The sequence below is a fragment of the Vigna unguiculata genome, chromosome 7 (assembly GCF_004118075.2).
Source record: "Vigna unguiculata cultivar IT97K-499-35 chromosome 7, ASM411807v1, whole genome shotgun sequence".
In the NCBI taxonomy this organism is placed as follows: Eukaryota; Viridiplantae; Streptophyta; class Magnoliopsida; order Fabales; family Fabaceae; genus Vigna; species Vigna unguiculata.
This window is the reverse complement of record NC_040285.1, coordinates 25,993,228-26,018,644: the sequence shown is the minus strand read 5'-3', so window position 1 is coordinate 26,018,644 and position 25,417 is coordinate 25,993,228. Positions and strand designations below refer to the sequence as shown.

Below are 25,417 nucleotides of genomic sequence, written 5' to 3'. Positions count from 1 at the left end.
GACCTCATTGAACATAAATAACTTAATTCATTCATAATTTTCGAAACTTCGTACATCAGAACCTTCACAATTACAACCCTTTTTTGTCAATCTTTCAGCATCAACGCCAACATCACAACGTTTATCAACCCAACGATACTAACAACTACGGCTAATACATTAAAGCATTTTTTCAAATCCCTAACTACATTCTCGAGATCTTCTATCTTCATGTTTTGGTTCACAATAAGAACTTCTTTTTCTTCATCAACGTCTTCGTACCACCATTGAAAAAAATTGCAGGAAACACCACCACCTTCACTCTGCCGCTGTTGATGAACAGAAAATACATAAAAGATTCATTAAATCAGACATACCCAGAACAATAGCAATTGATTCAATTAAATCAATCTTACCTTGTAGTTAGCACAACCCCAGAATTTTCTACCCACATTTCTCGGAGTTCTTGCTGTCCGCACAACTGCAGCTTGCCCACAATCACAAATAGGTCTTAAAGCTTGAGTGCGAGAAGCGGGAACACTACGCTGCACGCAGTTATTACAGTATGAAGAAGATGATTGGGTCCGAGACATAGCTGCAACAAAGCTTCAACCATGAGCAAGGTCACACACGACGAGATGGCTTATTTGACTTTTTATAAACCCTAACACTTTCTTTTTTAATTTTCATTTCTTGCATTTAATTAAAAACTTAATGTCATTAACCCCCTAATTAACCATCTCATTATAAAGCAAACACTGACACGTAGGATTAGTATTTCGACACGTAGCAAGGAAAAGCCAACTGTACAGTGAAACGTTATCAATATAAACGGCGTTACCCAATTAGGACCTAATTGAATCAAATTGACCAAATTTAGGACCTATTTGAGCACCCCGCGAAAATTGGGACCTAATTCAAAAAAGTTGACGAAAATTGGGACCAAAAAGGTATTTTAACCTAAATAATACATGTCACGTGTCAGCTCCTTTTTTTTATTTTTTTTTATTTAAAAAAATGTGTCCATGTGTCAAGTCACAATTGTGCCACGTATCAATGATAGTACCACGTGTCAGTTTGTGGTAGTATTATTTTTTTTCCAATTCAATTTCTATATTCGTTATTTTTATTCAATTTAGTCCCAATTTTGGTTAAAATAAATCTATTTTGTCCCTTTCAAATTAACACTAAATTTAATATCTTGTACACAAATTATATTAATATTTTTTCTAAAATTGACATTTGAATTTATATTTTTTTAAATTCAATCATAAATTATTAAATTTAATTATAAATTGAATAACATTCTTATATTTAATTTCTAAATAGAATATAATTATTTAAAATATTATAAGAATGTAATTAATAAATGTTTTTTTCTAATATTTATATTCTAAAATAATTTTAAAATTGATATTTAAGAAAATTTTAAATATTCAAAATATTTTAGAAAAATAAACTAATATTTGTAAAATTAACATTTAAATATAAAATATTTTAGATTTTAATATCTAAAATGCAATAAAAATATTAAATATTATATTTAAATGTCAATTTTACAAATGGTAATATATATTTTTAAAATTTTAATAATTATATTTTAATAATATTTAAATAGTTGTATTCTATTTAACAATTGAATCTAAGAATTATATTCAATTTATAATTAGATATTATAATTTATAATTTAATTTCAAAAATAACTAATAATAATGTCAATTTTAAAAATTAAATTGTTCTATTTTAACAAAATTTGTGATTAAATTAAACAAAAATAACGAATATAGAAACTGAATGAACAAAAATAACGAATATCGGGAATAAATTGAACAAAAATAAATAATATAATCACAAACTAACACGTGACACTAGCATTGACAAGTGGCACAATTGTGACTTGACACGTGAATAATTTTTTGGAAATTAAAAACAAAACATGAGTTGACACTTGGTATGTACTCTTAAAAATCATTATCTATTTAGACACTGTCAGTAGAGATGGCAAATAAACTCGTCCCCGTGGGTATTACCCGAACTCGTCTCCGTTTTGACGGGGAATCCCCGCATTGACTGGGTATGTGTATGGGTATGGGGAATCCCCGACTTTTTCAATTGGGTATAGGGATGGATATGGGAATGTACATATCCCCGCCATATTACCCGTCCCCGTTTAAATTATTAAAATATTCCTAATTAATTAAATAACCACATATATATATATATATATATATATATTATTTTTTATTTATTTTAATTATTTGGTTTGTCATGAAACTAATGTTGTATGTTAATTAAAAAATTTTATGTCTCACATTTGAATATTTCTATTATTTTTTAATATTTTTATTTAATGTATATTTTTCTTTCACATGAAAATGTTTAATACTATCAATTTAAGTATTTAATAGCACAAACATTTCGTTTACTAGGTAATATAAAAAAATCATTTACTTATTATTCTTATTATTAGTTTTTGTTTCATTTGAATAACATTTTTATTTCACTAAAACATTTTTTGTTATTTCTCAACTACTGAGTATATATGTTGATATTTGAAAAGTTTTCTTAGATTTCTAAGATATTTTTCAACTTATCATACCCTTAATTATACATTTGTTTTCTTTTGTGCCATTTTTTTCAATAGTCTCTCAAATTGTTTGTAAACATTTTTTAATTTTTTAATATTTTATTTATTGTTTATTTTCATTATGTATAATACTATTTCGATATATTTTATTTAATTATTTTTTATTTTTTAACTTATTATCAATCATACTGTAATTTTTTCACTATAATTATATAAATAACTTTTATTTACTACAATATAAAAATTTAATGTAATTGTCATTAATATTTTTTTTATCACCATCCAACATAATTGAAGTTCAAAAGATACAAGATATATGTTAAAATTTTATTATTATGATTATTATTTGTTCTTTGTATCATTTTGATTAAGTAATGTATTATAACTTTTATTAGTGTATAAAAAAGAGATTCATTAGAATTTAAAATATTGAAGTAAACAAACATTTAAAATATATTTTAATTTGAATATTTGTTTCCTTTTATATTTTTTTAAAAGTATTTTTAAATTTCATCAACTAGGTTTCATTAATGTTTGCAAATTTAATAAATGTGTTGGTTCTCATGAAATTTTATTTGGTATTATAATCTAAAATGTAAATAATTATAATTTATTTTAAACTTTTATTATGATTATTATTTGTTCTTTGTATCATTTTGATCAAATGATGTATTATAACTTTTATTAGTATATAAAAAAGATATTCATTAGAATTTAAAAGATTGAAGTAAACAAACATTTAAAATATATTTTAATTTGAATATTTGTTTTTCGCTTATACTTTTAAAAAAATATTTTTAAATATTATCAACTAGGTTTCATTAATGTTTGTAAATTTAATAAATGTGTTGGTTCTCATGAAACTTTATTTGGTATTATAATCTAAAATGTAAACAATTATAATTTATTTTAAACTTATATTATGATTATTATTTGTTCTTTGTATCATTTTGATCAAATGATGTATTATAACTTTTATTAGTGTATAAAAAAGATATTTATTAGAATTTAAAAGATTGAAGTAAACAAACATTTAAAATATCAATTATGTTCTTTGTATCATTTTGATCAAATGATGTATTATAACTTTTATTAGTGTATAAAAAAAAAGATTTATTAGAATTTAAAAGATTGAAGTAAACAAACATTTAAAATATATTTTAATTTGAATATTTGTTTTTCTTTTATATTTTTTAAAAAATATTTTTAAATTTTATCAATTATGTTTCATTAATATTTACAAATTTAATAATTCACTAGTGCAGAATTCTCATTTTACGTCGCCTTATATGCCTCGGTTGGCCAAGAACCGAAGCATATAATGGCGTAGTGACATTTTTGCAATTAGAGCCAAGTTTTAGGCCTCGATTCTCCAAATATCCGAAGCCAAAGAGGGGTATTGGTCCCGGTTCACCCAAAACCGGTTCCAAATAGTGGTATAGGCCTCGGTCCAGTAAGACCCGAAGCCAAAAAGTGGCTGGACGTTAGTTGTTTGGCCTCGGTCCAAGGAGACCCGGTGCCAAAAGGGGGTCTATGGCTTCAGTTCCCCTAACAACCAAAGCCATAGGGTTTATTTAGGGTTCAAATTTCGCGAACCCTTCTTCTTCCTCGCTCCTACGCCTCTGCGCCTCAGCAACTCCTTCCCCTCGATCTCTCTCTGTCGCGCGCTCTCTCTCCGCTGCACCCACTGCCACCACATCCTCCGGCCACCCTGTGCTGCACCTCCATTTCGCGTCTCTCACGCGCGCTCTCTGTCTCGCGGATCTGAAACCCCTTTGTTGCTATTCTTCGAATGGGGTCCCTCGTTTATCTCCGCGTCTAGGGTTTCCCCTTCCGAATCCCTCGCCTATGGAGTCACCAAAATGCCTTTCCTATGGATGAATCTCACGGAAGATGGGGACGTTCATTGTTGTTGTCATTGGGTATCGTATCATTCATGCGCGATTTGGCCTGAATGGCCTCTGTTTCAAATTCCTTTTTGGGTATGTTTTGAACCCTGTTGTTGTTATTGTTGGCTGCTGAATGTGGAAAAGAAAGGGAGTTAGGTTCAATCTCACTCAATGGATCTCTCTTGTAAGGTGATTGTTCTGCTTTCCTTGAAGAGTTGCGCTAAGGGATGGAGCCTGCTGATTCTCGTTGAACGATTTATTATTAGCATTTGCTCTTGCAAGATACTGAGAACGCGGTGAGGCAACACCAACATTTCTCTTCACTGTTATCCTCTTGATGCCAGTGGTTGCTGCAGATTCTCCACCACCACCATTGTTGTTACATCTGTTTTCGTTTACATTTTTTTATAATTATAAAAAAAATATTTTTATCCTATGGCCTCGGTCCTATCTGACCCGAGGCAGAAAACTGGGTATATGGCTTCGGGTGATAACCAAGGCCAAAAGGGGTACCTTTTGGCCTCGCCCCAATATGCCTCGGTTCCAGACCCGAGGCAAAATGTGGAAAATAACCGGGGCAGAAAGCCCTTACTACACTAGGGAATGTTTTAGTTCTCATGAAATTTTATTTGGTATTATTATATAAAATGTAAACAATTATAATTTATTTTAAAGTATTTGATATGGAAGAAACAATCATCATTCTAATATTGAATATTTGATAATATTATGTTTCCTTTATCATAAAAATTTTATTATTTTATAAAAATTAATTAAAATTAATATTGAAGTAGTAAGAAAATGGGTATGGGTATGGGTACGAGATCATACCCGTTACCCGGTGGAGATGGAGATGGGTCAAAAGTTTAATACCCGTTGGGTTTGGGTATGGGGATGGGGATGAATTTTTTTTACGGGGATGGGTATAGGATAGCGAAACCCTTGCCCGCCCCGCCCCGTTGCCATCCCTAACTGTCAGTGAAAAAAAAAACCAAATCCACCATAATTTGACGAAAATGAGGACTTAATTGAACACAAAACGAAAATGATGATCAAATTGAATAAAAACAACAAAAAATGGACCAAATGTATATTTAAGCCATTTAATAAACACTTAATTATATTAAATTTATAACTAATATTCTTTAATTGATGTTAATATTTATCCTTTTTAAGTAATTAAAATATATTAATTGCATAAACATCAATTTAACTTTTACTCATAAAAATATTTAGTTTAAATTTTTATAGCGAAATCTCGAGTAGGTCCTCTCATTTTTGTTTTTCTCAATTGAGTTCCTATTTTGAAAAATTCGTGTTGCAATTAGATATTTTTTGTTAGTAGTACACTAACGGTGTTAACTATGTATCACATGTCAGCACGTAATTGTGTCACGTGCCAGAGACAATGTGACATGGCAGTGGTAGTGTCACGTGTCAATTTGGTTAAAAATATCAATTATAACCAAAATACCATTGTAAAATTTATATAAAAATTAAAATTTGATATATGGATGAAATTGATTCAGTTTTAAAAAATTTGTAATCAAATTGAGACAAAATAACAAATATAGAGACTTTTCACATCCAATAGTGACACGTGACATTGTCACTGCCACATCACACTATTTCTGCCATGTGACACGATGTGAGATTGACACATGGTAATTTTTTAAAAATTATAAAAATAAAAAAAAATATGTGCCCACACGTATCACATAATTAACATCATTAGTGTACTACTAACGAAAAAAACCTGATTGCAATGAATTTGTCAATATATGAACTCAATTGAGTCAAATACAAATTAGGGGATCTATACTACAAAAATGGAGATCTCTAAAATGATTTAACCAAATATTTAACAATTAAATGTTTTTATGAAAATAATTATGACATTTATGCTTAAAGCAATGATGTATTTTTTTTTAAAATAAATCTAAATTTTACTTTTAACTTACATAAATTCATTTATCCATAAAATACTGATATTGTAAAAAATATATAAATTAATTAATAACTACTAATTTTAATACAATACTAATAATAATACAAATAATTATTATTATATCAATATAATTAATTAATTTATATAATTTTATTTAGGTATATAATTATGCACAGTTATAAATATAATATTTAATAAAAAGTTTAATAATGTAAAAAGAAAATAATGTTAAAAAAATATTTAATTGCAGTTACTTTTTATAACAAATTAATTAAAAATATATAATATTATTTTATAATAATACTAAATATAATAATGAATTATAGTATTAATAATATAATATACCAATTAATTATGAAACTGAAGTTATAAACATAAATTATATTGAAATTCATGTTTTTTAAATTACATTTAATACAATTATTGAAATTATAAACATAAATTATATTGAAATTCATGTTTTTTTAAGTTACATTTAATATAATTATTACTACATTTGGAAGCATTCTCACTTTGTATCTCTTTTTCTCTTCCTGAGGTTTCTTTTGAGGAGTTCATTAGTTTGGTGGTGCTTTGATTTCTACGAAGAGGAAGTGTGGAAGTATTCGTCCGGTGTCATAGTTTCAAAAGGAAAATCCAAAATTTCATTTCCTTATTTAATTTGGATAAGGTAAGTCGATTTTTATTTGGGTTTCATGATTTATTTAGTTGGATTTTGGTAACTTATTTGTAATATTTATTTTTTTATTTTGTAGTTATTTTCTTTTTAAATTGATTTTAGATTTTTTGGTTTATTTCATAAATGTTGTTAGTGGTAAAAAGATTTGTCTTATTATAAATAAAATGATTGTTGGAGAATGACAAGAATGATTACAAACCTTTTTTTTTTGAATTTAATAATTTTCAGATGGATTATTTTGCATTTTTAAGTATGTATTTGATTTATGTATTAAAAAGTCAGTTAATTTACATAAACGAGTAAATTTTTTTTTTAATTTATGCAAAGGGGTTTGTTTTTTAAATTATTACAAAATTGGGTGAAGTCATAAAACGATTTTGGAACTAGTGTCAGAGAGAAGTCTTTATTGGTGTGACCACTCCTACCTTTTTTTAGAGAAGTCTTCACACCAATGACGACTTTAGTTTTTTTTTTCTTTTTATCTCAACTGAAGTCGTATTTGGAATGATGACTTCAGATTATTATTATTTTATGAAGTTTTTGAAGATTTCAGTTTGATTTTTTTTCATTATAAACTTCTTTTAATTTATTTAAATGTATTATTAATTTGTTTAAAGTAAAGTGATATATAATTTTTATTCTACTATATTTTAATGATTTATTTTTATAATTAATTTAATATTTAAAAATAATTTAATTAATTGAATACATGATAAATATTATTATAGTAATAAAATTGAAATTACTTAATATAAAAAATTTAATAGAGTGCAAATAAATAATACAAAATGATACACCCTTGTCTATATGGACAATTTCTCTGACTGTGACCTTCATTACAATAGTAAGAACATTTCTTTGGCTTACTCTTTGTTGATTGATCCATTTCATTACGGATACGAGTAGTAGTTGACCTTTTTAATTGCTTACGACGGGTCTAGAATAAAGTTCAGGCACGTATAATTTTAAACAAATTATAGCCTAATAAAAATTACATTACTTTACTTTAAACAAATTAATAATACCTTTAAATAAATAATGGAAACAAAGTTTACAATTAAAAAAATAACAAACTAAAGTGTTCAGGTCTCTGACTACTTCATATTTAAAAACAAATCTAAAGTAGACACTCTTAATACGACTTCGGTTCAGATACAACAAAAAATCAATATAATTTAAGAAAAGGTAAAAGTTGTCAGATCCTAAAATACGTTGTAAATAATTAGCAAGACCAACTACTACTCGTATTCATAATGAAATGATCAATCAACAACGAGTAAGCAAAAAAGAAAATGTTCTTATTATCGTAATGAAGATCATAATTGGAGAAATTGTTCATATAGACAATGGTGTATCATTTTGTATTATTCATTTGCACTCTATTTAATTTTTTATATTATGTAATTTCAATTTTATTACGGTAATAATCTTTATCATGTATTCAATTAATTAAATTAGTTTTAAATATTAAATTAATTAAATAAAAAATAAATCATTAAAAATAGCAGAATAAAAATTATATATCACTTTACTTTAAAAAAAATTAATAATACATTTAAAATAAATAATAAAAAGTTTATAATTAAAAAAAAAATCAAACTGAAGTTTACATGTCTCTGAAAAAATGTAGAAGTTATCACACCAATGACGACTATTTATATTTGACACATTTCTCAAAGTTGTTAATAATCTTACAACTTCATTCAATTTTATAATAATTTTGAAAACAGACCCCTTTCATAAATTAAAAAGTAAATTGATCGTTTTTGTAAATTAACTGAAAATGAGAATACCTTCACAAACTTTATGAAAGAGTGCACAACTGGTACAGGAAGAAGAAGATAAGAAAATTAAAATGGAAAAGATAAGAGCAAACTAATTTCATAATCAATTTTACTTTATAATAATGGTCTATCCAAAGGGATGTTAAATATTTCTCTTCTGAGATTATGTAAGGATGTGAGAGTTTTTAAAATGTCCAATGGTAATTTTCTAGTTTCACATTTTTTTAGGAGCATGACATTAATTTTAGGAGATTTCAAGAGTTTGGGTTTGGACTTCTTGATGCACTTTTTGCTATATTTTTAATTTATTTTGTTGACAAAAATAATTTTAACTTAAACTAAAACAATTTTAATCATGTGTTCAAATTAATTTCAACTTTTTCATTTTTTGCAAGTGTGTTGTAAAAAAAAAACACACACATTATATTCTACCAATAATTAATGAATCATATTAAGATTTTTAGTTTTATAATGTTGGAGTATGACTTTGCTGATCATTATCCTAATGATGTCAATTAATAAACATTTACATTATCATGTTAAACACTTTCAGTCACTACTAAAAAAATGGGTCAAGTGACTTCTATATTTTCACTACAATGATTTTTTTTTCGTTCAAGAAACTTTTTTATATTGGAATAAGTACTCCTCAGACAATAGTAAACAAAACCATATTATACATTTTTTTAAAATAAAAATTAATGAACAAAATCATATTATACATATTTTAAATAAAAATCTAATGTTAAACTTTATTGTCATCCTTGGCATCTCAATATATCATTTGACGTCACATAAAAATATTATTAAAAACAAAAGAAATGATACAAATAACTCATAGGAAAATCCAACCAAAGCCATGAACAAAAAGAACTATAAAACTATACACTAGCTAAGTAACTCTATACATAGAAAAAGAAACCTATTATGATAAAAGTTTAAATTTATAGAAGCCGACATAACCTGTATATCATTTAAACAAGAAAAGATTCCTGAACTTGCAAACTTATATAGACACAATGATTTTTTTCTTGAATATGTGACGCCTTAAATTCAATATCTCTACAAAACCATATTAGACATTTATTATATGCACAAATTTGAATTCTTAAATAAAGCATTCTGAATAACATTTTTAGAAGAAAGTAATTTCTTTTATCACTCAAGATTGTACACTTAAAAGCTTTAACGAACATTACAAATTTGTTATAATTTAGCATATCTTTAAGCCACGTGAGAACTCTAAACAAATTATTTGTTGTATGCTGTTAGGTAAAGTTAATATGTATCCTCTAACATTGGCACAAAAACAACACTTATTGCTTTCTTTTGAAAAGAATCTAATAAAAAGACTAAGAATCCTGTTTCTGCTACAGATTTGGCACATTATTGCTCACGGGTCCCAAACAAAGAATAATAAAAGGATGAATCCGTTCACTGCCTGTAACACACAACGAGAACATGTGGGATTTGTTAATGCTAATGCATCTGTCTTTTCACCCTCGTTGGATTGCATGGACACAGTTGTCATTGATATGTGTAAAGGTTCACGGGAAGCATTCTAATACAAGATAAACCATCTCTTAGCTTATGGAACAGTCTTTGAATAATGCAATAAGTCTAGTTTTCTTGAAAAGTATAAAGTGTAGTTATAATTGATTGGTAATGTTTGTATTATTGATATTTGACAGGCACAAAGTGAGAGTTGTCATGGATTCTAAGATTGTTGCTGTTTTTCAAGTTGTTACATTTTGCATATGTTTGGCTGCTGCAAATTCAGTTGCTTTCAGTTACCCTGCAGTTTTCAACTTTGGTGATTCAAACTCAGACACAGGTGAACTTGGTGCAGCTATGGGATTTTTAGTTGCCCCGCCCAATGGAGAGAAGTACTTCAAAACCCCATCTGGGAGGTTCTGTGATGGACGTCTCATTGTGGATTTCCTTAGTAAGATTTTAATCTTTCATGAAATTTTCATACAAGTACTGCCACTAGTATGAAATATGCAAATAACAACAACAGTTTAGGTCGATTGAAGCGAAAATTTGGATTCTATGTTAGTTTTTCAGTTCTATTGTGTCTTTAATATACACTTTTGGACTGATTGTGATGTTCTAAAAGAGATTAAAAAGAAATTTAATATATCAATGTCAGTCTATTTTTAATGTTTAACAGTACCAAAAAACCCTGCAAAGAATCTGAACTTCCATCTAATGTTACAAATGTGAGGTAACTAAGCATATGAAACTGTGAGGCTTGAATATCATCCATGCAATTGTGAACAGATAGCCAAGTGAGCAGCACCATATGTATCATTTTCATTGACATGATAGTTCCATGTGTTGCTGTTGGTTGTTCAATGCAGTGGATGCGATGAAATTGCCATTCTTGAATGCCTACATGAATTCTGTGGGGTTGCCAAATTTTCAGCGAGGATGCAACTTTGCAGCAGCAGGTTCAACCATCCTTCCAGCCAATGCAGCATCTATCAGTCCGTTCAGCTTTGGGGTTCAGGTATATCAGTTTCTGAGATTCAGAGCTCTGTCTCTTCAATTGCTTCAAGGTATTTGATAAATTAACGAACTATGTTCTTACTACTTCTGGTTTCAAAATCTAGTTTTCTGTTTATCCGTTCATTTGAAGGAAAGTGATCTCAATAATGTTTCAGGAAATAAATCTTATCAGTACGTCCCTTCTGAAGACTCCTTCGAGAAGGGGTTATACATGTTTGACATAGGCCAGAACGATCTTGCTGGTGCGTTTTATTCAAAAACATTGCCCCAGATACTGGCCTCAATTCAAGCAATTTTATTAGAATTTGAAACTGGAATAAAGGTTGATAGCATAACACTATTTTCTCCTCAAATTTCATTTCATTAGTTCCATAAAAATAGTTATACTGAACTTAACAATCTCTCTGTGATGTGTGAGCTAGAAACTGTATGATAGCGGGGCAAGGAATTTCTGGATACATAACACGGGTCCACTCGGATGCTTGCCTCAGACTGTTGCCCAATTTGGCACTAATCCATCAACGCTTGATGAACTAGGATGTGTTAGTTCACTCAACCAAGCAGCCAAAGCCTTTAATATACAGCTTCAAGCTTTTTGCAGTAAATTGAAAAGCCAGTATCCAGATGCAAATGTAACACATGTTGACATCTATACCATAAAATTAAACCTTATTGCAAACTCTTCTAAATATGGTGAGTGTAACTTCAGAAATTTATTTGTTGCCTCATCTCAATTCCAATTACTATTGATTTCACCTTTTTTTGGGGTAATGATTATTTATTCTCAATAGTCATAGATGTTAAATTTTGCAAATCTTGAACTCCTCGCATTATATGAATACAAAAGAAAGACTAATACGAATTTAGATTTTCTGCTGAGTTCTTTGTGCTGTCCTTTTGCTGAACCTTCAAAATACACTGATAAACAATGAGTCTGAAGGTCCGGTAAAGGAATAATACACAAAATTCAGCACTGAATCTAAACTCGACTAACACTTAAACTGCATGATACTTGATGGGAATTCACTGCATCACAATTCTGATTGCAGCAAAATATCCCAGTTATCTATTACATTCAAAATCGATAAAATTCTAGAATTGTGTCTAAGTATGAAGAATATAGGGATCAGGATAGGCCAATATGGCATTATTTCTTTTATAACAAACACTAATAAATTTCTGTGAATATATGTTTGCAGGGTTTAAACACTCCATTATGGCATGCTGTGGACATGGAGGTCCACCATTGAACTTTGACAGCAGAGTTTCTTGTGGACTAACAAAGATCGTGAATGGGACTGAAATAACAGCAAAAAGTTGCAACGACAGCAGTGTGTACATAAGCTGGGACGGAACTCACTACACTGAGGCAGCAAATGAACATGTGGCATCACAAATTCTCACTGGAAACTACTCCACTGGAAAATAAACCCCTATCTGTTTATTGTTTTAACAATGTCATTCTTTGGGTACTGTTTTAGTGAAACGAACAACTGATTGTAACCTTGAATGACACATGACCTTACAAAAGGAATATGATTCAAGATCAAATAATAAAATAAAATGACTTTGTGATATGGTCAGTGAATAGTTTCTATGGAGCTTATCATACAAGTAAAACTGAAAATTGATTTAACTGAGGTTATGAAAGTGATATAAATCTTCTGTGGTAAATTGACATATAGATTATTAAAAAAGACGAAAATAATAAGTACAAACGATTTTTTTTTTCTCTATAGTGAAAATTAACTTATGCAGATGTCAAAATTTGTCTTTTAGAAGAATAAACATAAGAGGATCAGCTTCTTTAAGGGGGGATTAAAGTATATCCATGAATGCAAGTACAAAAGCTAGGAACCCTTGTTCTACATTAGATTTATTGAAAAAGAAAAGGCACTTTGGCAAGAGTAGTACTGGAAAGAAATCCTTCTACCTGACTTTAAGAACCCAACTGGATTACAACATAGCCACATGCATATACTTTGGAATTAAAATTTTCAAGAAAAAACTCTCATCTTATTCTTCAGCTTTCCCAAACTCAATTGTAAGATGAGCATGGTTACAACTGCATATTATACATCTGAATTTAAAGAGTAAGAATTTGAAAGACAGATCTATTTATATTATTCTATTTTTTGGATACATAAGCATAATATTGTGCCATCGGAACAACGAATGCAATGACCAACAAACCTCCAACAACCAGAGTGAATTGTCCACGCTTTTGTTCTGTCTCTTCCTTGGTCTTGAAGTTAGACTCACGTTTGTTGTCTTTAAATGTAGGCCCACCAGGATCTGGAAGGCCATCAATGGCAGCAACTAGACGTTTAGCAGTGCTATAAATAGCTTCATTGTACTTCTCATCCGTGGCCAAAACTGCATACATAAACCACACATAGGTAGTTTTGTACCCCTCCAGAAAATAAAAATGATTACTGTTGTTTTTTAACCATTGTAATAGTTAAACATATCTTTAGTCTTGTACATGTTCCGTAAAGCTCACAGTAAAAGGCAATGGAAAACAAGTGAGTAATAGTGAAGTATCTCTGTATCGTATAGTATATGGATTTCTTACATCAGGGAATGAAGGCAAGCACAATTACCAGTGAAGCAGAATACAGAGAAAAAGAAGATTAGAAATTTCCTCCAAGGGCCAGAAAGAACATATTCTCAAGACATTCTCCCCTTTCATCCCTTCTCTCTAATCCTTATATACTGACTTCATTCACCAGATGAATTCCTTCAACGTTTGACCGACCCTCCTCTCACGCTCACTTTTTCTGTTAGCCTTGTTGTGTATTCTGCTACTTTCTGATACTTTCAAAGGACCACTGAATGTTTCTGGTATAGCTGTAATTCGACCAACACTAATTCAACTTCCTCAAACTACAATGGAATACACTTTTTATCAACAAAATTTCTTCATTTCATGTTGAGCCTTAAGCAAATGAGCTTTTAGCTGAGTGAAGGCTAAATCTCATTTTTGCAAAAGTCTTGTAGGGAGGGTGGATCATTGTAGTTCAATTGGTTCTGGGTAATGGTTGGGGGATCTCTGCTACACAACTCAAAAGGTAGTCATGCCAATGCTATATTGGAAGGAACTACTTCACCAAAATTCTGCGCAAGGAAGTAGCTTACTCCATTCCCTTGATTCACTACGAAGCATACATCTCTAGACACCTATTGAGGCCTCTAATTGTCCATCACTTCGAGGGTGAAATGTTGGGCTCATGGCATTGAACAATTATTGCCAAAAGTTGCTAGTGAAGACTCTGTCACAATCGGATGATACTGATTTTCAGGGGCAATGCAATTTCACAATGTGCTTCATGAATACTTTAGTAACCTGATTGCTGGTTTAATTGGTTTTGAGTTTGTGAAAATGAGCATATTTAGTCAGTTGGTCTAACTACAAAACAACTGTAACGCCACTAGAGGGAGGTAAACCAACAACATCCATGGCTAAGTCTTCCTAAATTTGGGAAGGAATGGGAAGATGTTGCAATAGACCAGTAGGTACCACGTTATTCGTTTTAGCTTGTTGGCATAGGAGACATTGTTGCACGTAGTTCTTAATGTCCCAGTATATGCCTTGCCACCTACATATCCAATTTGAATAAGGTAGATTCCAAAAACATTCTCCCCTTTCATCCCTTCTCTCTAATCCTTATTAGTGTTAATGTCATATACAGGATGATTTCCAGTTGTTTGATACTATAAAAGCTTTGTGTATGACAATTAAATTCCTGTAAATAATATTACAAACTTGCAAATACCTGGAAGGTTCTCCGAGACAGTGGCATCAAGGATATTTTCTCCCACAGCTTGGACAAAAGCTGGACCACCAGTGACTGCACCTTCTTTCTGACTGGTGATAAGAACCACAATACCCTTGTTGTTGCCTTCTTCTACAGAGGGATACCAACGCTCAAGGACTTGGTCAGCATACTCAAATGCATCAGCTTTGCTCTGCAATTACCCACATTCATACAATAAAAGCATTTCATTTAGCATTTTGTTTCATGCTCCATTCAAGAGAACATGGACAAAGTTGCACAACAAGCCAAATGCTTCTTCACAGAACATCATGCGGAAATATGAAAGAGAGTTTAATTATATAACCACATAATTGTGTAACTAACCGTGAGTTTTCTAACAGTGATAAAATTGATGTGGAAGTTCTTCCTTGACTCCAAATCAGACAATAACCGCTTCAAATCAGACTTGGTCACCCTACTAAGAACTCCTGCATCATCAACCACATAAGACTCTTGGGGTGGACCCTCGTTAAGCACATCAAACTCAGATGCCAGAGCATTGCCACTGAACAAAACTGGGCTAAAGTTGAGGGCCAAGGAGATAGCCAAAGCTGCTAGGCCCTGTTGAGCATGAGCCAACCAGGTTGTGCATGAAGGTTTAGGAGATGAAGTTTGGTTCTTTCTGAGACTGGAAACAATGGGTTTGGAGCAAAACAGAGAATTTGACTTGGGTTGGGGAGAGGGAGCCAAGAGAATTCTTGAGGGTGAAGGTTTGATGTTGAGGAGTGGAGAGAGAGAATGAGGAGGAAAAATGGCTCCCATGATGATGATCAGCAAGGATTCAATTGCAGAAGGCTCCTTCTCTTCCACATCGTTCCTTGTCCTCTGATTTGGTTCAGATTTCGGGTGGTTTCGATTGGTTGGCAGTGTTTGAAAGTGGATAACGTGTATTAGCCATGTGGATCTTTTGGTCCACAGAACTAGAAATGTTCAATTTTTTTTATATTATTTTCCCTGATTCATAAATAAAGTTTACTACACTAAATAAATTAACGTGGGTTTGCTCTGATTAACTAGTTATTTTGAGTTCTGAATTTTCAGCATTTGTTACCTATAAACATAATGTCTTCTCGAAACAGTGTTCAAGCATAAACGGTAATTTTTGTTTGATCATGATTGTTCCTCTGTGAGGATAATGTTCTTAAACAAAAGATACTTATTACAATGAATCATGTGCCCCTGAATTGGGTAAATTTCAAAATCAATTTATTTTGGCTGAAACTAATGATACCGTTGTCTCTATGCACTTTCTTTCATGGCCATTCTTTTATCCAATCTCTGCATCACCAACAACACCAAACCCTTCTTCTCTTTCACCTCAAAACCCATAATTTGTGAGGCCAAGAACCTCACTTCCAAACGGAACCTTATCCTTCAAACTTCTCTTCTCAGCATTGGCATTGGCATTGGCCTAACTTCTCAAGTCTCAATTGCGCAATCGTCACCTGAAGCGGTGCCGTCGAAATCCCTTCTCTCTGGCATTGAAAACACGTCATCTTGGTTTCAGTTCTACGGTGATGGGTTTTCCATTCGAGTCCCGCCAGAGTTTAAGGATATCATGGAACCTGAGGTGCACTCTTAACTACTTTTCTCTCTCAATTTTAATTGCAATCACTGAGTTACTGAAAAGCAAATTAATTATTTATTAGTCAATTTTTTTCCGTCTTCAACTCAGTATATTGTAATATAGAAATTTACAATTGATAAATGATTGTGAAGTGTGTAAATAGAAACTTGAAGGTCTCTACAGCTTTTAGTAATGAGAGGTTTGCTCAACTCAGTTGAATCCAGTTTTCAGTATGTTGGAGTTTGATGTAAATTGTAATAGTTAGTTAAGTCATTTTTATGGTTGAATTAGTTAGTCTTATTAGTTGAATTGAAATTGTACAAGTATATATAGCTGATTGATCAGCGTAATGCACCATAATAGTATTCATTTTCAGTTGCATGTTAGCAACAATGTCATTGAAGGTTTTGAAACTTCGTGAAGTTTATTTGAGTGAGATAATATTCCATTTAATTGTAGGATTTCAATGCTGGAGGGTCTCTTTATGGGGACAAGGCAAAAGCAAAAACATTTTCAGCACGGTTTGCATCTTCCGATGGGTAATTTTACATTGAATTCCCAGCAATTCCACATTTTCTTGCAATGCACTTGCGTATTTTTGGAATGAACAGGAGCATGTTCTCTGCGATTGAAACAGATCTGAGATTCTAAGTGTTGTTACTCGTCCAACCAATCAACTTAAAATCACCTTCTTGCAGGTAATCAGGCTGTCAATGACATTTATTATACACATGCACACTTCTCCCCCAAATTATATCAGTAGGGCATAAAATTCACCATGGCTGAGTAATTAGTAAAAGATTAGCGAGCCATTTGCTATTTGTACATCAGAAACATGATGGGTCTGCTCCAGCTTGGGCTTTAGATTCTGTATTGGTTTGGTTCCTTTCTAGTTCAATGCTGAGTTAGCATTGAGCTCTTTCTTCTTTGAAGTTTTTCCTTTTTATGAACTTGCACTAGAGCTAGGAACTTTTTTCTCCTGATGATAATTTCATAAAGGATGGAGAAACTGGTTTAGTCCATATAATTCATTATCATTTTACTTCGTCATGATTTCACTATCAGAACATATGAACAAGTCACTGTAACTGAGATTATATCTAGTCCTGTTTCATATGCTTGATGAGAACTCCTCAAGGAACTAACGTATTCTTCTCTGATTAGAGCAGGCTCAGAATATATCTGATTTAGGTTCCCTGAAGGAAGCTGCAAAAATATTTGTTCCAGGTACAACTTGTTTAAACGCCTTCATGTTTCTGTAGGTTCAGAATGAAGTTAATTTAATCAAGGTTGTTATCTTTATGTCGTTGATTGTTATATCTAACATTTAGTTCTTGAAACTGTATCACCTGCTTTGTTGCTCTTTCTGGTACTTATAGTTCTTGGTATTAGTATTTCATTCTTCGCATGATATGCATGCAGGAGGGTCCAAACTTTACTCTGCAAGATCAATAAAAATAAAGGAAGACGAGGGTTTTACGTAAGTTCATTTTAAACTTTACTGAAACTCAATGAACCAAAACTTTTCTCCTTTTCAGAACAAAATACAAAAATTAGTCATTTTCTTTATATTTCTAAATAACTAAAAAACAGAGGTTGTCTTAAGAACAGAATAGCTAAAAGTAAACAGCATTCATATCCTTTCCCCCAATGTTTGATAGATTACTCAAAATGCTAATGTAAAAAAATTCTGGGTGTGAATTAACTTTTTAAGCCATTGTTATTTCATCTGGAACCAACCCTATTATTGTGTCTCTATCTATAAAATTTAATGTTTCTATGGCATCAAATTCCAATGCAATATTGGCTTTTACAATTCCAGGACTTACTATTTCTATGAGTTTGGTAAAGATGACCAGCACGTAGCTATGATGACAGGTGTCAGCAGTGGACAGGTTTGTTGCTTCATCCATTTACTGATATAATTAGCCAATACCAGTAGAGGAAATTTTCTTTTTTTTTTTCTGTGGTGATACACATCGATCACTTTATATTTTCGCCAACATAAATTACAGAAAAGTAAGATACCTGGTCCTTATTATATTCTGTAGGCTTTTATTGCTGGAGCAACTGCACCACAGTCGAAGTGGGACAGCGATGGTGTAAAGCTTCGTTCTGCTGCAATATCATTAAAAATTTTGTAGCCATGTACTGAATTTTTTTAGCTGGGTATGTCACTCATAATTTCAACACCTAAGTGGTATGATTTTTAATATTTTAATCTAGTGTAATATTATATGCTATTTTAAGTCACAACTGGTGATGTAGGCCATTGCTTTGATAAATGTCTAATCAATCTATTCTATGGGTTGAACAATGATTTCTTGTCAAACAACTTTTCTAGCTTCTATTCCATAATAATGTTTTTCTTTTTTTCTCTTTCTGATTTCAAGCAGTTCTCTATTTGTCGCCTGCATAACTGCAAAAACCTTAACATCTTGGACGCTTTCAGCTGCCCGTCAAAGCTGAAAAGAAATTAATAACGCATTGGACATTAAATTAACATTAAGCAACTGCTTGTACTGATTAGTGAACTTTTTATCTACTAACAATATCATGGGAAAAATACATTTTTTTAGTTACTGAGATTTGGAATAGATGAACTGGAATCTGGTTGGTGTTAAAGGAGAACCTGGGACAAATTCCAAATTTTTGAAAGATTGTATTATTGTTCCGTTAAAATGATTTGAAGTAGCTGGGATTCAATAATGACGTGTGAAAGTATGATTGGAAGGTACAGGAAATGGGATAAACTTCTGAGACATAGTGTGTTTTGAGAACCAAACTTCCTTTCGAGGTGTTAAAAAACATAATTTGAGTCCTAGAGGTTCAATTAATTTTATCCAAAATCAATCATTGTGCAGATGAAAAAAAGTTATCAAAATTGTTTGTTGTTGGTTCTGTTCTGATAATGGACTCAAAAGAACAAGATACATGCTAATTTATGACCTCCGTTTTGCATCACATGGCATAATTAGGGAAAAGGACTAGATTACCAACTAATATGTGTGACACTATAAACGTGAAATGAGAAAAGGAAATGCAAACAGCAAGTCAGTTTAGTGCCTGAATGTTAGGTTTCTCTCAATATGCAGAAATAGTTAAAAAAAGAGAGAAAATTATGACTTGCAGTTTGTTGTCACTTCTCAACGTTACCTAATATGTGCTATCCTCCACGTTGTGACAAAATGTATATCACTTTCCAAAACTCTCAAACGAGTTTGATATTCGTCGGTGTATAGAACCAAACCACACGGAGCAAATTTATATATAACTCACCTCAGTAAACATCACCACTGTCAGAAAGGACAACAAACTTATTAAGTACTTAACCTGAATGCTCGCAATGGCTTTATTACTGCCACCGTTTCATCTTTCAACACCCTATCTCAGCACAAGCACCATTGTGGCTCTCTGTGTATTCTTCACTCTCCTAGGCACTTGTGTCATCATTGGCCATCTTCTGGAAGAGAATCGGTGGGCTAATGAATCCATCATTGCCCTCCTTCTGGTACACAACACTACACACTCAACTCATTTTTCTACTCTCCACGTTGGTACATACATGCAATATTGTGCTTCTAGAGTTTCTATATTAATAAACTATGGTACATTTTGCTTGGCTTGCTTAAAAAATTTGCAGGGGTTGTGTGCTGGAACGGTTGTGTTGTTTGTGACCAACTTTCAAAGTACCAAGATTTTAATATTCAGTGAAGACTTGTTCTTTCTTTACTTGCTTCCCCCTATTATTTTCAATGCCGGGTAAGTATGCTTATGAGTTTTTGTAATAATTAGCTCTAAAATCATGATAATCTTATTAAGAGCACACCTTATAAAGTGCCAATATGTATGCATAGACGTTTACCACTACAAATAAGGTTCTGATCTCAAAATGTATTTGATCTAGTGTTTCTATCATCTATTTTTCTTCTTGTTTTTTCTTTGTTGTTGTTGTTGTTGTTAACCCAACAATTGTCATTTTTCAATATCAATTATTTTATTCATTATTCATTTGATTTTTTGTATAATTTCAAATGGTATGTAAGTTTCCAAGTCAAGAAGAAACAGTTCTTCAAGAATTTCACCATTATACTGCTCTTTGGAGTCATTGGAACAGTTATTTCATTCTGTCTGATATCTGTTGGTAAGATCTCCTTTTTCTGGTAATCTTTTTCAGTTTCAAATCGATTCATTTCAGACTTACTGGTTTGTCAATTACACAATCTATGTGGAATGAACGTATTAAAGACTCCATAATTTCTTCTACAACTTCTCTAGGTGCCCTTATGCTCATTCAATGGATTGGAATGGCTAACCTTGGCATAAAAGATTACCTAGGTGAGACATAGTTTTTGGTTTAGAACAATCTCACTCACTATCCCTTAATCTAATCAGCATTGTCCTTCTATTCTGATGACTGTTCGTGCACCGTGCATATGAAGCCATCGGTGCCATATTATCAGCAACGGACTCAGTTTGTACATTGCAGGTACACTCTAACATTGGTGGAGATACAATCTGTATAAAGTAAAATAGTTGACACTGTAGAAGGTTTTTACTGTTATTTAATCACAAGTAAACATTAAATTTAGGGTCTTTCACAATAACTACATTAGAAATCATACATACCCTGATTTTTTATGTACAGTGACAGAAATCGAAATTCAAATCTTCATATATCATCACTTAAATGCCTTCCTTTTTCCATTCTTGTGTTGAAGGTTCTGAATCAAGATGAAACACCCTTGCTTTACAGCATTGTATTTGGGGAGGGAGTGGTAAATGATGCCACGTCTATTGTGCTTTTCAATTCGGTCCAATCCCTTGACTTCAGCAGCTCCAATTCTATGACAGCCTTGAAATTGTTGGGGACCTTCCTTTACCTCTTCTGCACTAGTACTGCCCTTGGCATAGTAGTAAGTTTAACTTTAAAACACTCTTTAGAGCAGACTTTCAGGGAGCCAAAACTATGCCATAGTGAGAAATTCTGTATGTTAATGTAAGGCAGCATATTAGTGCTTTTTCTGTAATCACCTGTCTCATAGACATGAAATATTTGCTCCATGAAACCATTACATAGATATGATTCAACTGCTCCATTTATGAGCAAACAGAATTAGATATACTATTACTTAGGTGAGCTGTTTTTCAAACAAAATTAAAGTTTCACCTCAGTAATACATAGTTATTCTGATAGGAGAGTAACACCAACAATACTTCAAAAAAATAGCATTCAACTTTCATCCAATTTTAAATTACTAATTGTTGAGAGTGGTGAAGCAGATTTATTCTGACTTGCTGTAGATGATGACTTTTTCAGGTTGGCCTTTTAAGTGCTTATATTATGAAAAAACTCTACCTGGGAAGGTGTGGTTTCCTTCCCTCTGGTTTACTAATCTTTCAAATAGCTTCCTCTGTCTTAGAAATTTGTAATTTACAGTTAGAACCCAATTACAAACTTTTATAATAACCCAATTACTAAAATTTTGAATTATGTGAACCTGTTTATGAAACTGTAGAATGGTATAATAGATTAACAAATACGACTTGTACTATATTTGACTGATGGTTTTGTGCGATCTGTCTCATATAGTGCCTTTCATTTGCAGGCATTCTACTGATCGTGAACTTGCACTTATGATGTTGTTGGCATATTTGTCATATATGATCGCTGAGGTACAAAACCACCATCTACAAAATGCATATTTTGTTTTGTTTACTTTCACTTCAATCTTTAGGTTAAAATATATACTCAATCCTTATATATGGTACTTACTTTAATTTGATCCTTGCATAACTAAATTAAATCCACGTACCCAAGGTTATGAAAAAGACTATAACAATAAAAAAAAGATCAAACATTTATACATACTGAGAGTAGTTTGAAAACTTTTGCATCAATATTGAATTGAAAATGAGGGCCATACCAAAAGTATATGTAGTTTTCATCAAATCCTCATTAATTTGTTACCACTTACCAGCGATAAATACAGTATCAAGGACAATGTGTTATTCAAATACTTAACATAGTTTTTCCAAGTTCCAACCGGGCAATATTCCTTAGGGAAGTGTGGCTGAAGAAAATGACATTATGATATGACAGACAAGGTAAAAACAGTGGAACAATTACTATCAACAGAGGTTTTTTGTACTTGAGTGTTATAAATTTTCTGCAGAATGGAAAAAATATTCATTAGTAGTGTATCATAAATGCAGTTATTTCACTTTAGAAATTCAAGATGTATATGTACATATGTGTGGCTTCTGCAGCTTTTGAGTCTCAGTGGGATATTGACTATTTTCTTCTGTGGCATTGTTATGTCACACTACACTTGGCACAATGTTACATTAAGCTCAAGGACAACAACCAAGTAAGGACATGATCTCTTAACTCTTTTTAAAAGGGAAAGATTAATATACATTAATGTTAGTCAATCCTGAGAAATTCAATAACAATCACGTAGTTATGAGATTTACCAAAACCATTTCATTCCTACAGAACCATTATTTTCTGCTCTCTTCCTTGAGTGTTACTGAGCTATCTAAACTCTGTTTTGATGCTTCTTTTTCACACAAAGATGACCAAGATAGCAGGCAAAATAAAGAAATTTTAATTAAAACAAGTGAAACAATTTAGAATCTTAATTTGAAAAATTCTTTCACTCTTTCAGGCACGCCTTTGCAACCCTCTCATTCATTGCAGAAACTTTTATATTTATATGTGTTGGCATGGATGCTCTAGATATTGACAAATGGAAAAGCAGCAAAGGCAGGTAACCAGAAAAGTCTTTTGTGTTGCACTTTAGCCAGGATTTTCAGCACCACTAATGCAACCATATATTTTCAAGGAAAACATAATATTCTACTTTAATCATTGTCATTTTCTTAACACATTACCATGTTGTTGGAGCAGTGCAGGAATTTCAGTTGCTGTGAGTTCTACTTTGTTTGCATTAGTGTTGATTGGAAGAGCAGCTTTTGTGTTCCCTATTGCATACATTAAAAATCGTATCAATACAAGAGAGAATACCAGAATTGAATTTCGTTCACAGGTGATAATTGTGGACTTATAATTCCTCAAACATTGACTTTTCAGTTGATCTCACTGAATTTCTGCTAAACTATTCAAAATGCCAGTTTATCATATGGTGGGCTGGCCTGATGAGAGGTGCAGTGACTATTGCTCTATCTTATAACCAGGCAAGTGCATGATATAAGGTTTTATGTGTTTATATGTTTGTCCATGCAAATTTTGGTTTCAGTCTTTCATTATTTTAGTTTTAATTCACATAAGTTTTAAAAGTAGTAACTTTACATATCTAGTTGCAGCTATGTCATTGCTAAATAATTATGCAGATTATTTCAAAAGAAAATAATATTTGCAAAGATCAAAATTTAAAAAAAAAAAAAAAAGTTTGAGTAAATTCAGGAGACTAAATCATCCGTTTTGAATTGTAGTTTGCAGAAGCCAAGAGTACATCATCAACTCAAGACTCCGCATTAATGATCACTTCTTCCATTATTGTGGTCTTGTTCAGCACTGTGGTGGGTTTCATATAGATATAAACAGTCTTAATATCACTCAATTACTTTATTGTGAATTCTATTACTCATTTTTCGTGTATTTTACTATCATAATTTACAGGTTTCGTTAAACAGCATTATTTTGTTTCTAGTTTTTACAAAATGACATTATTTATTTGTTTTAAATTTTTTTAGGAACACATCAACCGGATTTAATATGTGGTAAACAATTATAGAATATGATGATGGTAAAATTCAGGAAATGATTACAATTGAATAGTGAAATATACAATTATGTCAGATAAATAATATGACATGCATCAAAAAGATCAAATAAAGTACTAATGTGGTTGCTTTCACTTCAAACAAACAAAAATTGTAAACAGGTATTTGGCTCCATTACTAAGCCACTGATAGAGGCTGTGCAACCAAGACATCCAAAACCACCAAGTTTTGCTTCCACTGATAACATAGAAGATTTGAGATTCCTATTGCTTGAAAATAATGGCCCCATTATCCAAAGCAACAATCAGCAAATTCAAAGGAAAAGTAGGATAAGTATGCTAATAAGCCATCCAAGCAAAACTGTTCACTACTTTTGGAGGAAATTTGATGACAAGTTTATGAGACCTGTGTTTGGTGGAAGGGGTTTTGTGCCATTAGTTCCTGGCGGAGCAGCAGAGATTTTTTGAAACGCAAACAATTTAGCTGCTTGTATTCACTTTTTTCCTTCAATAATGTGGGGCACAAACGTAAACTTATATGCACTGTATGTTTGATACATTTTCTCTCTAAATTGCCGTAAATTAAAATGAAGAATCTGATCTGAAGTTGATCAAGAGATGTACCATATATATTATCATGTAAGTTAACAAAGAAGTTTGAATGTAAAATTTTATATACACATCTAAGTCCTTCCTTACTCCATTGTGTTGAATGATCCTTGTGCTCAATGATTTCGTGAATTGTGTTAAGCGACTTCCTGTTGCTAATATTTTTTCTTAAGAGAGTCATGTATGTAGTGATTATGATTAATATAACACCAATTGCACAAGATTATATTTACCTAGCTTTTTACTGTTAAACTTTGCAATGTTCCAAGCGTGAATAAAGTTCGTTTCTTTGTCTTTA

General features: G+C 31.5%; 5 protein-coding genes across 8 annotated transcripts; 3 read left to right on the top strand and 2 right to left on the bottom strand.

Moving 5' to 3' along the window:
* Positions 1-86: 86 nt before the first annotated feature.
* On the bottom strand, positions 87-572 carry LOC114191340. The gene is made up of 2 exons (XM_028080510.1): positions 396-572; positions 87-308 (listed from the first exon to the last, which is right to left on the bottom strand). Exons 1-2 carry the CDS (start codon positions 570-572, stop codon positions 87-89), a joined length of 399 nt encoding a protein of 132 aa, XP_027936311.1.
* A 6,395-nt stretch (positions 573-6,967) lies between these two features.
* Positions 6,968-12,954, top strand: LOC114190948 (GDSL esterase/lipase At1g54790-like). Of its 3 annotated transcripts, none has more exons than XM_028080040.1 (6): positions 6,968-7,073; positions 10,558-10,811; positions 11,230-11,427; positions 11,533-11,699; positions 11,800-12,070; positions 12,577-12,954. In XM_028080040.1, exons 2-6 carry the CDS (start codon positions 10,577-10,579, stop codon positions 12,804-12,806), a joined length of 1,101 nt encoding a protein of 366 aa, XP_027935841.1. In that variant the 5' UTR covers positions 6,968-7,073; positions 10,558-10,576; the 3' UTR covers positions 12,807-12,954. The 3 variants fall into 3 exon arrangements, with proteins under 3 accessions (XP_027935841.1, XP_027935842.1, XP_027935839.1); XM_028080041.1 differs by lacking the exon at positions 6,968-7,073 and adding an exon at positions 10,393-10,411; XM_028080038.1 differs by lacking the exon at positions 6,968-7,073 and having other exon boundaries at positions 10,439-10,811.
* Positions 12,955-13,291: 337 nt separating this feature from the next.
* On the bottom strand, positions 13,292-16,067 carry LOC114190949 (UPF0603 protein At1g54780, chloroplastic). Its single transcript, XM_028080042.1, has 3 exons — positions 15,520-16,067; positions 15,154-15,346; positions 13,292-13,753 (listed from the first exon to the last, which is right to left on the bottom strand). Exons 1-3 carry the CDS (start codon positions 15,955-15,957, stop codon positions 13,506-13,508), a joined length of 879 nt encoding a protein of 292 aa, XP_027935843.1. The 5' UTR covers positions 15,958-16,067; the 3' UTR covers positions 13,292-13,505.
* A 176-nt stretch (positions 16,068-16,243) lies between these two features.
* Positions 16,244-19,133, top strand: LOC114190950. The gene is made up of 7 exons (XM_028080043.1): positions 16,244-16,765; positions 17,222-17,301; positions 17,400-17,460; positions 17,932-17,989; positions 18,185-18,242; positions 18,585-18,657; positions 18,814-19,133. The coding sequence occupies exons 1-7, from the start codon at positions 16,451-16,453 to the stop codon at positions 18,904-18,906; spliced, it is 738 nt and encodes a 245-aa protein (XP_027935844.1). The 5' UTR covers positions 16,244-16,450; the 3' UTR covers positions 18,907-19,133.
* A 107-nt stretch (positions 19,134-19,240) lies between these two features.
* LOC114190947 (sodium/hydrogen exchanger 1-like) lies at positions 19,241-25,223 on the top strand. Of its 2 annotated transcripts, XM_028080037.1 has the most exons (14): positions 19,241-20,273; positions 20,406-20,524; positions 20,809-20,906; positions 21,041-21,100; positions 21,205-21,251; positions 21,484-21,678; positions 22,083-22,129; positions 22,372-22,438; positions 23,033-23,133; positions 23,434-23,535; positions 23,676-23,814; positions 23,900-23,962; positions 24,221-24,307; positions 24,673-25,223. In XM_028080037.1, the coding sequence occupies exons 1-14, from the start codon at positions 20,100-20,102 to the stop codon at positions 24,976-24,978; spliced, it is 1,605 nt and encodes a 534-aa protein (XP_027935838.1). In that variant the 5' UTR covers positions 19,241-20,099; the 3' UTR covers positions 24,979-25,223. The 2 variants fall into 2 exon arrangements, with proteins under 2 accessions (XP_027935838.1, XP_027935837.1); XM_028080036.1 differs by having other exon boundaries at positions 19,241-20,524.
* Positions 25,224-25,417: the final 194 nt, after the last annotated feature.

What these genes read in the sequence shown, in the direction of transcription:
- LOC114191340 (XM_028080510.1), bottom strand. Translation starts at nt 572, where the DNA reads ATGTCTCGGACCCAATCATCTTCTTCATACTGTAATAACTGCGTGCAG. An exon ending in GGGGTTGTGCTAACTACAAG is followed by an intron (nt 309 to 395) that starts GTAAGATTGATT and finishes GTTCATCAACAG; the next exon opens with CGGCAGAGTGAAGGTGGTGG.
- LOC114190948 (XM_028080038.1), top strand. Translation starts at nt 10,532, where the DNA reads ATGTTTGTATTATTGATATTTGACAGGCACAAAGTGAGAGTTGTCATG. An exon ending in GTCTCTTCAATTGCTTCAAG is followed by an intron (nt 11,428 to 11,532) that starts GTATTTGATAAA and finishes ATAATGTTTCAG; the next exon opens with GAAATAAATCTTATCAGTAC. An exon ending in AATTTGAAACTGGAATAAAG is followed by an intron (nt 11,700 to 11,799) that starts GTTGATAGCATA and finishes TGTGTGAGCTAG; the next exon opens with AAACTGTATGATAGCGGGGC.
- LOC114190949 (XM_028080042.1), bottom strand. Translation starts at nt 15,957, where the DNA reads ATGGGAGCCATTTTTCCTCCTCATTCTCTCTCTCCACTCCTCAACATC. An exon ending in TCACTGTTAGAAAACTCACG is followed by an intron (nt 15,347 to 15,519) that starts GTTAGTTACACA and finishes GGGTAATTGCAG; the next exon opens with AGCAAAGCTGATGCATTTGA. An exon ending in TGTCTCGGAGAACCTTCCAG is followed by an intron (nt 13,754 to 15,153) that starts GTATTTGCAAGT and finishes TTATGTATGCAG; the next exon opens with TTTTGGCCACGGATGAGAAG.
- LOC114190950 (XM_028080043.1), top strand. Translation starts at nt 16,451, where the DNA reads ATGGCCATTCTTTTATCCAATCTCTGCATCACCAACAACACCAAACCC. An exon ending in AAGGAAGACGAGGGTTTTAC is followed by an intron (nt 18,243 to 18,584) that starts GTAAGTTCATTT and finishes TTACAATTCCAG; the next exon opens with GACTTACTATTTCTATGAGT. An exon ending in CAGGTGTCAGCAGTGGACAG is followed by an intron (nt 18,658 to 18,813) that starts GTTTGTTGCTTC and finishes TATATTCTGTAG; the next exon opens with GCTTTTATTGCTGGAGCAAC.
- LOC114190947 (XM_028080036.1), top strand. Translation starts at nt 20,100, where the DNA reads ATGCTCGCAATGGCTTTATTACTGCCACCGTTTCATCTTTCAACACCC. An exon ending in ACTCAGTTTGTACATTGCAG is followed by an intron (nt 21,252 to 21,483) that starts GTACACTCTAAC and finishes CTTGTGTTGAAG; the next exon opens with GTTCTGAATCAAGATGAAAC. An exon ending in TGGTCTTGTTCAGCACTGTG is followed by an intron (nt 24,308 to 24,672) that starts GTGGGTTTCATA and finishes AATTGTAAACAG; the next exon opens with GTATTTGGCTCCATTACTAA.